Source organism: Chrysochloris asiatica, unplaced genomic scaffold, assembly GCF_000296735.1.
Source record: "Chrysochloris asiatica unplaced genomic scaffold, ChrAsi1.0 scaffold00160, whole genome shotgun sequence".
Classification (NCBI taxonomy): domain Eukaryota; kingdom Metazoa; phylum Chordata; class Mammalia; order Afrosoricida; family Chrysochloridae; genus Chrysochloris; species Chrysochloris asiatica.
The window spans coordinates 400,458-414,970 of record NW_006408678.1 but is presented as its reverse complement, the minus strand read 5'-3'; the positions used below and the strand labels follow the sequence as shown (position 1 = coordinate 414,970).

General features: G+C 46.0%; 1 protein-coding gene across 1 annotated transcript in view; it reads right to left on the bottom strand.

Annotated features, from left to right (window-relative positions):
• The window catches only part of APPL2 (adaptor protein, phosphotyrosine interaction, PH domain and leucine zipper containing 2), a 67,166-nt gene that overhangs the window by 16,978 nt on the left and 35,675 nt on the right, over window positions 1–14,513 (bottom strand). Inside the window, exons 5-9 of the mRNA XM_006871073.1 lie at window positions 13,908–13,995; window positions 11,739–11,780; window positions 11,354–11,412; window positions 8,561–8,707; window positions 1,868–1,950 (exon numbers count right to left, since the gene is read on the bottom strand). Coding sequence (XP_006871135.1) covers window positions 1,868–1,950; window positions 8,561–8,707; window positions 11,354–11,412; window positions 11,739–11,780; window positions 13,908–13,995 — 419 coding nt within the window. The remainder of the gene's footprint in view (window positions 1–1,867; window positions 1,951–8,560; window positions 8,708–11,353; window positions 11,413–11,738; window positions 11,781–13,907; window positions 13,996–14,513) is intronic.

Genomic DNA, 14,513 nt, shown 5'->3' with positions numbered 1-14,513 from the left:
CTGCCCCTCCCAGTGCCCCCCTCCATAGAAATTCCAGGTTCAAAAACTCTGAGCAGCTCATCTGCCACTCCCAGGAACAGAAGGGACAAGGTAGGAAATGACTGCCTCCAATGTCCTTTATTAATGGATGGCGGGGCACCTGTGCCCATGTTTCTGAGATGCCATCATGTGCACTTTCTGTAAAATAAGAGAGGACACAGGAAAGCAGGTGGGGATGTACCCCTGTGGAGTTAGGGAGTGGACAGAGACACGGGCCCCGAGGAGTGGTGGGAACCTCCCTGGTTCTGAGTGTGCCAGAGTACCTGGAACACCTCTCTCACGGGGAGAGGACCTCAGAGCCCTGCACCAGCTGGCAGACAGAGCACGCTGTGTGGCAGGAGTGATCTGTTTGCCCATGCACAATGCACATGGCAAAGTTAAAATTCCTACAGTGAATCAAAGGTTCAATTTGGGCACACTGCCTGCTGTCTGCTGCCCCTGTAACTAAATGCCCCTTGCCGTCCATGCGGAGCAGGCTGTGTGGCCACTCTGACTTTAAGGCCTGGTCACCGTCTTGGCAGGCTGGCTGGTCAGTCAGCACTTGGGTCAACCTCTTGATGGCTCATGCAAACGCTGACAAGGAAGAAAGCCTGCCTCACAGGTGTCGTGCTGGCCACTCAGAAAGCACAGCTAGCAAGTGAAAAAATAAGAGGCAGAGATGGCGTCCCCTGACACTGGGAAAGCCAGGGGTTCTGAGTAAAAGCAGGATGAGGAAGAGACACACAGAAAAGACAGGAAGAGGGGGTGCCATTAGGAAGGGGCAATTTCACAGGCTTTCTTGTTTTACTTTCTCCCTAAAATAAAATGGCTTAGGGGCTGAACCCAATGAAAAGGCAGGGAACTGAGATTGCATTTCACAAATTGTTTGTATATTTCTAAGTCTAAGCTACGTCACTGGTGATGCCAGCTTTATAACTGTTGGCAGCTTTTTAAATAAAAAACAAAAAAAAGGGGTTTGCACTTTTATAAATGACCTCTCATAAACTACCTCTCGCCCCAAGTGTTGGTAATGAATGGTCAATCCTGCCTTTTTATTAGGATTAGTTCATTCAAAAAATTTCCAGCAGACATTCGCCTATATAAATCCCATTACCTAGCTTTAAGATGTATTTTTAAACAAATCCTGTCCAAGATAATCAGCAACTTTCTCTTCATTTTTTCACATGAAATACAGTTCTAAATGGATATGTCTACTTTCTATATTTATTTATCAAGTACACCTGCTGAAACGCGTATGTGTGTACTCCAGAAATCACAGAACTCACAGGGCTGAGTTCACCTGGAATGAAACAGGCTCGATGCTGGCCTGCCTGCCCGGAACGCCTGCTTCGTGTCCTAGACGTGGGCAACAGCAGCCACTGAACATTGGTTCAGTGCAGTGGGGCAGGGCTGGCTGAGAGTGGGTTGGAACTTTTTAAAGAAAGCGTTTGCAAATTGGTTATAAATTAATGTGATGGTTAATTTCCTGGAAAGTTGGAGCACTTCTGGCTGTGGGCCCCATGAGCACTCAGAGAAAAAAAGCAAAGACCCCTTTTACATCCAGTGCAAGTCAGAACTGGACTCATATGGCTGCAACATGTGAAGCTTCATTGGTAACCAAGGGGGCCCTCAGGACAGGAAAGAGGACTGAGGAAGTGCACTGTATGGCTAACACTGGGCTCCACACAGGCCAGGAACGGCAGACATCGCTGCTCCTCAACAGTGGACCACTGACACCCCCAAATGTCAGTGGAGTAGACGGGGGCTCTCGATCCTCCTGCTCCCACCCCCAGGCTGATTCAGCAGGAGGCTGAAGGCACACAAGCCCCAAGCCAGAGAGCAGCGTTACCTCTGAACCATGTCAGCAGCGGAGGCTAATAAGGAGTCCATGTTTTTGGAAAACATCTCTGCTCCCTTCTTAAAGAAGTTAATCTGAAAGACACAAATAGGATACTCTGAACATCATCTTAGGTGATGGATTCATTCTTGGGAGACTGACACTGGCTGACTGGTGCATCCTAACCCACAGCCTGCTGTGTCCCATCACCCCCTGGCTCCCAGCATCCGACTGCAACTGAAAGAGGCTGTGGACGCTGGTGCTAGGGATACCCAGCTATCCTGGGAAGACTAAGAATCAGGAATGATGCCAATGTTAGTTCTTGTATATACTTGGTACTTCAGTAAATACTATTGGTAAGGTCTTCATCGTTATGATCAGCTTTTTGCAGGGGTGAATTTAGACAGTACGTTTTCTTGAAATCATAGATTAGCTCTTACTTACCTTTGTATCTCCAAGTGCCATATAAGTGTGTGGTGAAAGACAGACTTACGCACACCACCACCAAGAAACGGACAAGCCTTAGAGGCAGCGTGGCTTGTGGCTCTCACAGAAACCAGCCCTCTCCTGAAGACTTGCCATCTGCCTGACCCCTTACAAGCCACCTAGGGCTCTAAGCACAGACTGGGTGGGGGGGGAGGGGTCACTTGCCTGAAGTACGGCACCAGGAACACAAGGCTAAAGACCCTTTAAGGTCTTCCCATCTTGATACTAAATTATACAAAGGGATTATGTATACAAAGGGTGCTGGTGTGGTGCTGTAGGATAAGCACTGGACAGCTAACCACAGGTTGGCAGTTCAAACCCACCAATCAACTCTCAGAAACCCTATCCAGGGCAGCTACCGTCAGAGCCAACTTGACGGTATACAACACAACAAACGTATGCCAGAAGGTGGTACCACGGTTAAAGCGCTCAGCTGCTAACCAAAAGGTGACCCAGTTGCTGCTCGGTGGGAGAGAGATGCTCTGCGGCCCTAAGACCATAGGCGTGGAAAGCCCAAGGAGGCTGCACACCACGTATGCAGCAGAGCCCAAGCACCACGTGGGGTCTCGATCCAGGGGAGACCCGAGGACTAGGCAGGTGGAAAACGAAGCTGCAGCTACTGGTTCTCATGCCAACAATACAATTCTTTCCTTCCAAAGACTTCCATCTATTCAGTTCCCAGAAAGTCTGGGTCCTCTGACACACCAATAAGGGCAGGGTATGGGAAAGCGAAGAAGGCATTTCTGACACTTTCAATCATTCCACACTCAACAGCTCAGGTTTCTGTGCCTTCTACAGCATGGTTTCACAAAAATCAGAATACTACGTATGAACTGCTCCATTTTACAACCCGAGTGCTAAGAGGCCACGAAACGAAAGCACACACAGAGCCTGGATGTGGGAGGTTCCTGGAGGTCTGGCCCCAGGTTGCAGGCACAGAAAGCCACCTTTTACTCTGCAGAGGCTAGAAGGTGATACCAGTACCGTTGTAACATCTTTGCACCTGTTCTTCAGACATCCTGGGCAAGAAAATGCACCCATGCCCTTCATTTTCACAGGAGTAAAAACACACGTTGATTACGATTCTCCTAATGCAAGAAGTCTGAGTGGTACAAATGCCTAACGTGCTGGCCACTAACCAAAAGGCAGGCCGGAGGTTTTAGTCCACCCAGAGGTGCCTAAGAAGAACAATCTGGTGATCTACTTCCAAAAAAAAATCTAGGGATCTACTTTTTGAGGAAGGAGCTCTGGTAGCGTAGTGATTACGAATTGGGCTGCTAACCTCAAGGTCAGCAGTTCGAAACTACCAGCTGCTCTGTGGGAGAAAGTTGAGGCTTTCTGCTCCCGTAAAGATCTGCAGCCTTGGAAACTGTGTAAAGGGTCACTATGAGTCAGAACTGACTCCATGGCACATAACCACCACCACCACTTGTTGAAGAGCACAGTTCTATTATGACAGGCATTGGGGTCTCTATGAGTTGGCACAGACTCAGTGGGAACTGATTGCATAATGCAAATAATACAAGTTCTCATTCCTTGATCTCAGAAGCATATATAAATCCTACATAAATATCCAAGTCTGATGTTAAATGGGAAATCTGCATTTCTCCTCCTCTCCTCTCTAACTTCCTCTGGAACTGATATTACACAGCTCAGGTCTGTTAGTCTGTAAACTCATAGGACAGGGGTTCAAGTCATCCCTGAGCGAACATCTGATGAATGCATGGAAACGTGGAAGGAACGTTCCATGCAAATATGGCTATAGAACCATGGAAACAACCCTGGTTCTATAGCCATATTCCACAGTGTTTACCCTGTATAGACAACAGGATTCGTCAACTCTGTGTGCCCGTAAACCAGTATAAGGAGGCCCTGGATTATGGGCAGGTTCCATCCCTAAATCTGTCTTTAAGTTGAACTTGTACAAGTCAGAATAGGTAGGTACGGTTTGTATCTAACATCATCAGTTAGTCAGCTGCTTGTCTTAGTATACAGTGTGACACACTATGCATAAAAAACATGAAAGAAATACTTAGATACACTGAGACATCTTAAATGTAATAATACAGTGGTGGTGGTGTGCCACAGGGTCGGTTCTGACTGTATACAGTTTCCGGGGCTTAAATCTTTATGGGAGCAGAAAGCCCCATCTTTGTCCTGTGGAGCAGCTGGTCGATTCAAACTGTAGCCCAACTCATAACCCACTACACTACCAGAGCTCCTTAAACAATATAGTAGTAGTAGTAGTAGTAATAATAATGCTTTGATAAGCATCACAAAGTTGCACCCATTTCTTACTACAAATCACTGCACATAGCTTGAATTTTTAATACAGTGTCAGCTTTATGGGGGATGTTCGTAACTACTGGTTGTACGTAAGCTGGGGGTTGCCTGAACACAGATTATAAAACCTCAGCTTGTTTGAAGGCCTGAGGACTGGAAACCTGTTGAGCAAGAAAAGGCAGGTGTGGAGTCAACACACCTCCACAAAGGTGGGTGGTGCTGAGGAGCCTGAGTCACTGGCACGCCATCCAAAGGTCCAGCGTGCCCCAGGAGGAGCAGGATGCGTGATGGTCACACAGGCAGCAGTTAGTAATGCTGGATGCTCAATAAACATTGGTTTAAAAGGGCTGACCAGACTGAAGCCTCCAAAGACTTAACCAACCAGTGCCAAAAAGAAAGAACTATGGTTTTCATTAGGATTAAGACATCTGTAGCATAAGGTCTTACGTCTTGAAAACCAGATGACTGTCATGCGGAAAACAGAACGTGTCATTCCCAGTCCTGGAAAATGATGCTCCTGACCCCCAGGAGTGACAGTGTGCTCACAGGGGCTGTGTCCATATGTTTCTGCAGCTGGTCTCCCTGCTCCCCCGGGCCAGCAGCAGTCGCTTGGCAAGTCCAGCCTAGGAGAAGGGCTGTTTTCATCGGCTAGGGAACACAGTGAAAGCAGCTGGAATCAAGCGCTACTGCCATCCGTCTGGCTTCACGAGGACCTTCTCGATCCAGCCGCTGTCCCAAGCCCATCTGTGTCAGCCATGAGGCTCTAGAGCCCACCATCTGGTCGGGGGCCCCTACATGCTCCCAAGACAAGGACTGGTGGTCATGAGAGGGTACTGAGAGGACAAAGGGGCTGCTGCCACCTTGATTGAAGCTCCATAGGCACGGCTGAGGGACAGAGACAGTGCAAGAGCACTCGACTGGACTGGACGCCAACGCCTAGTGGGAGGAAGCTGGACGGCTCCCAGAGACCCACTGAGGACTGATGTTCACAGCTGGACAGAGCTAGCTTGTGGTTTTCCTTGCTGCGGCCTAGCTTTACCCGGACCACACAGAAAAAGGCTGGTATTCTACCAAGATTTCCTGTCTGAAGGCAATACTTGACTTACTGTTCTCACTGCAATAAACACATTAAGAAACAGAAAATTCAACTTGGATTTTAAAAGACCCTGTCTTGTTCCTCTTTTCCCTCAATGAAACTGACATACTTTTTAAAACATATGTGTTTTAAAAATGTATTAGAAACCCCCCTGTAAGACTGAAACTCGAAGTAAACACATGAGCAGCCATGTACGCTTGCTGGCAACCACTCTGCTCCACTGGTGAGTGGAAGAGGAGGAAAGGCAGCAATGAAGAAATGGGCTGAGTTCAACCACAATCCATTAACTCCCGTTGACCTGGAGATGAGCGAGAGAAGAGGAAGGGCTAGTTGATCCAAAGTGTGGTGAAACCTGGGGACACCTGAGCACATGGACAAAGACATAGCCACAGAAGGCTAGAACTGAGAGTAAAGCATCCAGCTGATATGAAGTGAGGGGAGATGCACAAGAACACCCAAACTTGCAGATAGTACCCATTTGACCTAGCCTTGATGGTCTGATAATCAGAACTTGACTAGAGTAAGATAAAAAATAACATAATTTTTCATAAAGGAAACAAGGGTAAATTGCTACAATTTGATGAACTTGACCTATACTCATGGAGGTAGTAACTCTAAATTACCAACAGAGAGGGAAGGAGTCTTCACATCAAGTATCAATGCTAGCCCCTTTGTATATAAGGTAGATAGGGATGGGCGGCTTAGGTATTGGATACCTAAAATGAGGGGGCCAGAAAGGCATGAAGTGACTGGCTTACAAGGTTTCAAGGGAGAGTTTAGTTTAAGAGTGTGCGGGGAAAGATAGAGTCCCTACTGAATAGTTTTCATCTTGTCTAGATGGGGCTGGTGAAAAGAGATGGGGATAAGATTCTTATGATTCAATAGTGAGTAACTGTTATCATGACTAATTGCGACTGTCACAATTGTAAAGGTAGAAAGCTTTGTAACAAAAACGGGGGAGTAGTTAATCTTACAGTCCAGAAACAGAGGACCCTAGGACCATCAAGGAAGAAGAGCACAAGCGGAACGTGGGACCCTTTCCAGAGAAGCAGCGACACCAGAGATGGAGGAAGAGATGGGGACATGGAGAGAGGTAGCAGCTGAGGACTCTAGATTCATGGAAAGAGAGGGACTGAGAGCTGGCAGCCAGGAGGCAGGCTTGCAGAATGTGCCCTTTGGTGGTTTAAATTATTATATATGCCTGAGTGTTTGAGAAAAAAAAAAAAAAAAGGAACTAAAATGAATAGAGAAATACTGTTAACTGATGGTACATGGAGGGGATTATAATCATTGTAATGAAACAAAGTATATGATTTGTTGAATGTAAAACTGATGATCTGCCCTGTAAACTTACTCAATTCACAATAAAAACTTAAAAAAAAAAAAAAGTATTAGAAAAGTAATCGATGCTCCTTTCGTGTCCAGGCTTTTTTAAAAGCTGGTGATTTTTTCTTCTCAATATTTTGCTTTCTCACATCGCTTTGTGTTCCTAAACTATCAACGGAAAGAAGATGACAGGTGCACTTTTCATCCGCCGGAGTAAGCTTTTGGAGTTGATATAAGTGAAGCTGGGGTGTAGTGAATCATCTGCTGTCTCTTCTAGCCATAGTCTTGTAACTCCCACAAACAACATTTCTGCCTGCTGCTCTGGGTAAGAAAAGGTGGGAGAAGACTTACTGAGAGGATTCAGCTGTGGATGTTAGCAGAGTTCACTGTAAAAACCTGGGACTCCAGCATGAGTTTACAATGAACCATCTCAGAACCAGGAGGGATCTCACTACAATCAAGAAAGAGCCAGGAGTGGAATGAGTCCTTTGTACCCTGAGATCTCTGCAAATTAAGCCTCCTCAACCAGGACAGCAAGCTGTGTCACCGGGGGAGGGGCAGACGAGCAGCAGATGGAGCAGTGGGCTTCTCAGCCATGGAGCCAGTCAAGCTGAGTGACTCTGGGCAGGAAGCTTACTTCAGAGTAGAGTGCACCAGGCAGTTCAGGGGCGGAGCTAGCTTTCCTGACCCATGGAGCTAGGAGCAAGTGCCTTCCGGCTGAGGCTTAGGGTGGAAGGCTCTGTCATTTGGACATTTATCAGCAGCAGACTGGAATTGACCTTGTTCTGTAGCCTGCTAACGCCCTGCTACCCTGTAACTGTGAGCTCCATGGGGCCGCCGCACTGGATGACTGAGAAGAAGCAGGGAAGGAGAGTAGGTTGGCGCCATCATCAGGGTTTTGTAGGAACCCCTGCAGGATGGGAGAAGGTGCCAAGTGAGTACCACCAGCCTGACATTCATACACAGTCTTGTCCCCCAGTGTGGGTTAAGTCCTCATTCTTAGACTGAGGCCTCCCTTAAGATCAATCACTAGTAGACCATCTCACAGAGGGAAAAGAAGCCAAATAAATACTCTGAGAACTAATAAAATATGAAGACCAGCGGCCACACTGCCCTCTACTCTAGGTACTAGGGTGCTGGCATTCACCCTGCCGACGGAACATTTGACAAGCAGCCTCTAAGGTTGGTGCTTGCAACGCGGAGGGGCAAAGGTGTGAGCAGACTCCAAGGTCTGAACCTCGCCGCACCGACCTGAACAGGATGCTGCTGCCAAGAAGACTGGGCCAGGCCTGCTTTCACCGGGGTTAGCCACAAAGCAATCTCCACCCCAGGAAGGCTTGGGATGCAGGCCAGCACCACCAGAACATGCAGCCTGACGGGCTCAGCTGAGCATGATGCCGTTCAGCAGACAGCTCTCCCAGGGCCGAGCCTCAGGTGGCTCCCAGGGAGGGTGTGCATGTGGGCTCCTCCCATGTCAGGCTGTTCACCACATCCTGCTGAGGTCTCAGCCCTACCTGTCCACGGGCAAAGCCCATCAGGGGTTCCATCATGGCGATGCGCTTGCGGTACTGCAGCGCGTTCAGGGCACAGTAGTACTGCAGCGATGAGAGATGCTGCTTCCGCCGCGCAGCTGCAACTTCACTCACCACCTCCGTCTTCACCTGGAGGAGAGGCGAGAGAGAGGACGTCGTCACGTCATCTAATGCAGCCAACAATGCTGGAGAGCATGTAGCTTCAAAACATGCTTGTTTGTTTATGGTAACCACTTTCATGGCCCAAAATAATACAGGTGAGGATCCACCTCAAAACACCCCAGGAAAACAACCAAACTAAAAGCACTAGAGAAAAAAGTTAAAAGGACTACAGCCAAAAGATGATGGTGAGTAGACCCTACCGGAGTTTAGAGGCCATGTCAAGACCAGATTTGATGCATTAGACACAAATGACCAAAACCCCAGAGCATCATACACGAAGAAAGGAAAAGGTCAATTAAAAGACAGGAAAGAAAAGGCCAAAATGGATGTCTGAAGAGACTCTGAAACTTGCTCTTGAATGTAGACAAGTTAAAGCAACAGGAAGAAATGAGGAAGTAAAAGAAATGAATTGAAAAATTCAAGTGGCCGATCTAGAAGACGACGTCAAGTTATTATAATGAAATGTGCAAAGACCTGGAGTTAGAAAACCAAAAGGGAAGATGGCATTTATCATTTCTCAAGTTGAAAGAACTGAAGAAACAATTCAAGCCTCTGGTTGCAATATTAAAGGATTCTATGTGCAAAATACAGGAAGCATCAAAAGAAGATGGAAGGAATACAGAGTCACTGTTCCAAAAGGAAATGATCCATGTTCAACCATTTCAAGGACCAATGGTATTGAAGGAAGTGATTCAAGCAAGCTGCACTGAAGGCATTAGACAAAGGCAGGGCTCCAGGAATTAAAGGAATACAAACTGAAATATTTCAACAAACTGGTACAGCGTTGGAAGCCGTCATTTGTGTATGCCAAGAAATCTGGAAGACAGCTACCTGACCAACCGATTGAAGAGATCCATATTTGTGCCAATTACAAAGAAGGGTGACCCAATGGAATTCAGAAACCATCAAACAGTATCATTAATATCACATGCAATAAAATTTTGCCAAAGATAGTTAAAAAACAAGTTGCATTAATACTTCGACAAGAGTTGTGAAAAATTCAGGTTGGGTTCAGAAAAGGGCGTCATCAGGGGTATTGCTGCTGATGGCAGACGGAACTTGGCTGAATGCAGAGAATACCAAAAGGTGTTTACTTGTATTTTATTGGCTATGCAAAGATATTCAACTGGGTGGATCATAACAAACTATGGATAACATTGTGAAGAGTGGGTATTCCAGAACACTTAATTGTGCTCCTGATGAACCTGTACATAGACCAAGAGGCAGCTGTTCAAACAGAGCAAGGCGATACTAATGGTTTAAATCGGAAAGATGTGTATCAGGGTTGAATCCTTTCACCATACTTACTCAATCTGTCTGCTGAGCAAATAATCTGAGAAGCTGGATTATATGAAGAGCTGGCATCAGGATTGGAAGTAGAGTCATAAAAAACCTGTGATACGCAGATGATAACAACCTTGCTTGCTGGAAACAAAGACGTCTTGAAGTACTTACTGATGAAGATCAAAGACTACAGTTTTCAGTATGAACTGCAACTCAATGTAAGGAAAACAAAAATCCTCACAAACGCACCAATAAATAACTTCATGATGAAGAGAGATATGATTGAATTTGTCAAAGACTTCATTGTGCTTAGATCCACAATTAACACTCATGGAACCAGCAGCCAAGACGTCAAATGTCTTATTGCAATAGGCAAATCTACTACAAAAGACCTCTTTAAAGTGTTGAGGAGCAAAGATGGTAACTGTGCTAAATTGCATCTGACCCAATCCATAGTATTTTCAGTCACCCCATACACATGTGAAGGTTGGACAGGGACTAAGGAAGACTGGGGATGAATCGATTTGAATCACAGTGTTGGGGTGGGAAAGTGACAGCACCGTGGAATACCAGCTGAACAAGCACATCTGTCTTAGAAGAAGTACAGCCCGAGTGAGCCTTGAAGCCGGGATGGTGAAACTTTCTTGTAATTTGGACCTGCTATCAGGAAGGACCAGTGCTTGAAGAAGGACATCATGCTTGGTAAACTTGGGGGTCAGCTAGAAAGAGGGAGACCCCCAATGAGATGGGCTGACGCAGTGGCAGCAGCAATGGGCTCAAACATCACAATAATGAGGATGACACGGGACCCAGCAGTGTTTTGTTCTGCTGAGCACAGACTTGACGGCACCTAACAATACAGTAAAGAAAAGAAGTATCAAAGTTTTAACAGTTCAGTGTCTGGGAGGCTGCAATGAAGGGAAGCCAGTGGTTTCTGATTACAGAACCACATAGTGAGTGTTACAGTCCTTTAGGAAGCCACACAGCAGTATGCATCAAAAGACATCGACAATTTGGTTCATTCACAAGACTGTATTAAAAGAAAATAATTAGTTGAAAATTTCACGTAACAGAAGAAAAAAGCATATACCTGAAAACACTAAATGTTATTCACAACAGCAAAAACCCGAGATAGCATGGTTGAAAGAACCAGAGTCAATTTCCAAAGTCCAAGTCAGGTTTCCATCCGAGGTACCCAGGACAAGTTCGACACTCCACTGTGGTGAGTAGGAACTGGTCTTAAACGCTTAACACCATGAATTCACAGCAGGAAGACACACAAGGAGTATAAGTAAGTAAAACAAAAAGCAATATGCCACGTGCTTTTACCTTTTCATTCTCCTTTTTTTTAGGAAGCTTGCTATATTTTGCCATTGAGAGGTCATGCTCTAAAAATCAAATGACATTTTAGTATCTCCACAGGCTGAAAGGCAAGAACACTTAAATTAGCTCCTCCTTCCCACCTCACACCTGACAGTGGTGGCTGTCGTTGAGACCGTGAGTGGTACAAACGGTTAAATGCTGAACTAGCCAAAAGGCTGGCGGTTCAAACCCTCCTTGGAAGACAACTAGTGATCTACTCCCAAAAGGTCACAACCTTGAAAACTCTATGGAGCAGTTTTATGTATACAGAGTCACAAGGAATCACCCCACACGAAACTCACACACATATTTAACCCACCCAATGCGTCCAGACTAGAGAAGAAGGGCCTACCATTGCTGGCGAGTCCAAAGAGATCCTTTAAAGTGCTTACTTCTGAAAAGAGAAAAGGGAACACCTCAGTGATCAACGAAAACTCAAACATGCCAACCTTCAGCTCTGAGCTTCATGTGTATAAGGATGCGCACAGGGAGCCCTGCCCACAGGAAGCCCTGCCCACAGGCCCTCTGCTCTCCTAGAGATCCCCATCTCATTGGAGCTGTGGCTTCAGCTGCCTGCCCCACGCCCCACCCCCTACTGACCTTGGGTTTCAGCCACCCTGTCCAGGGACCCTTCCTCTCTGACAGCGCTCGGAATCTGGGACCAAGCAGGTGCTCCGGGGTGAGGACTAGGAGGCCTGGTAGCCTCATGGAGACTGACAGTATATAAACTTGAACTCTGAGGCTTTGTCCCTAAGATCGAGGACCTTAACACATCTCTCCTCAGAATGCGCTGACTACACTCAGATTTTAGCAATTTCAGTCCCCGCCATTTTAACATCTGACTGACTTATGAAAGTTGTCGCTCACAAGGAATATGGGGTTTTCATAGTAATGAAAATATTTGGAGCCATCTGATCCACTGGTTTTGTACCAAGTCAACTATTTCCCAATATGGGGGCTGCACCGAGTATTTAGGAGCCTTGGTGTGGCACTGTGGGTTAATGTGCTGGACTACAACATTGGTTTGAACCTCAAGGTTGGTGGTTCAAGCTCACCAGCTGCTCCTTGGAAACCCTATACTCTGAGTCACTATGTGTCAGAACTGACATGACAACACTTAACACAACCACCACCCAGCATCTAGAGAAAAGTATTACGCAAAAATACATCCACTGAGACTTTCTGTAACTGTGAGCCACCGATCCCGACTGCGGGGGCAAGGTTTTGCCTCTCTATGTAATTGTCAATCAGCAACATTTCAGAGTCTCAATCAAGGGTTCTATTTACACAGCCGAACTGATCTATTAGTTAGTTATTCGTTATCAAGTTTTAGTGCAGTTAACGCTGGCCTGGGGCAGGGCTTCTTCTATTAGTGTTCCCTGGAGCTTCTGGTAACATGATTACAGGAAATTTCAGAATGAGAAAAATGTATCTGTGTCTTTGAGATTTGCTTAGACTTATTGCATCTTTCTGCCTATGCCAAAAAAAAAAAAAAAAAAAATTCAGTGACACATTCTTTAAGAGAAAGTGCTGTACTGGAGAACTCGACTTGTTGTTTTGAAGTGCTGTCAAGTTGGTTCTGACCCATAGCGACGCTGTGTAGGGTTTCCTAGGAGCAGCTGGTGAGCTTGAACCACCGACCTTGTAGTTCACACGGCTTTGCAGTCTGGCGCATTAACCCACAGCACCACACTGGGACTCAGGCTTAGACTGCGGTTTTTTTGGGGGGTTGGTAACTCTTTATGTCAGTGTCCTAGAAAATTCTAATTACATATTCTCAGTGAAGAAGAAAAAACAAAAGGACTACGAAATCTGGATTCTCCTTTTCTAAGATAAACTTCCAATAGAATCTTAGTTCTTTTTTATATTTACTTCTTAGCAACCTCAATTTCTAAGCAATGTACAGTTATTTTACGGTTTTATTTTTGTTGGCGATCCTAAATGCCAATGAGAGTCTTTGAACTTATCAGATACCCTCCCTCACTAAATATGAGCTCCGCCAGAGCAGGGCCCCCAGGGTGCAGTCTGCCTTGTTCTCAGTTTCCATCCCAGAACTTAGTACAGAAGCAAGCAAGCATATCCTCCCCAAGCCTCCTGTGACATTCCAAACCATGCAGTCCATACTATCAGCCTTCCCATCTCTGTAGACTTGGTAAGCATTTATTTACGTCAACCCCAGCTCTGAGACCCCCAGGAAACCTTCCCTGGCACTCTAACCCCTAAAAGGATAATGGTGTCTTTTGGGGTACAATTTCTGTTCCCATACATCTTGTCCTGCTACCCTCAGCACATTGTATCACAGTTATTTGGTTCTGAGTCTGTCTTCTTTTTAGCTTGTGGCCTCCTTGACGTGAGGCAGGAACACAGTGGGGATCCAGTAAAAGTTTGCTGATTTAAACTACCCAAACAAAAGTCATTTCTCAATAATTCACAGGACTAAAGAGATGAATGTAGTAACAATTACTATTAAATGAACCAAAGGGCATTTTAGAGGTAAGTGGCCCTCAGCTCAATACTTTACCTGTGAGATCCTTTTCTCGAAACTGTATAATATGTAGAACCATTGTGTCGGCCAACTGTTTAGCCAGCTCAGTATGGAGAACGTTGAGCTGAAAGACAAAGAAATCTACTATTGAAAATTACACCCATTATTACTGACCTCATCTTACTTTACCCCAGATCACAATGACATTTCTGTCACTTCCTTAGCACTTCCTTAGCAACTAAATACTGTTCATGAAGTAGGAAGCGATCTAGGTCTAGGGGTATTAGAAAAATGAACTGTATGGTTCTAGTGGCCTGGCACCAGGGAGCTCCGCAGTTACTCTACACCGCTGGCTCTGTGGGGCGGCCACACCAGCATGCGCTCCGGTGGCTGCTGTAGGTATAGTTTACTGTCCCTGCTCACTTTCACACCACCGCTGTAGAAGAAGAACCCTCCCCAGGTAGACCTCAGGCCTCCCTGCTCTCCACACATAGCAAGGTGACTTATGCAATCCCATCCTCACTGGATTATTTTATCAGCTGGTGATTCTCTCTCCCTTCCTAAATCAAGCCTGTCTTTATAAATGGTGTCAAAGTGACCCTACAGAGCAGCACAGGACTTTTCCGCTGGCTTTCCAAGGCT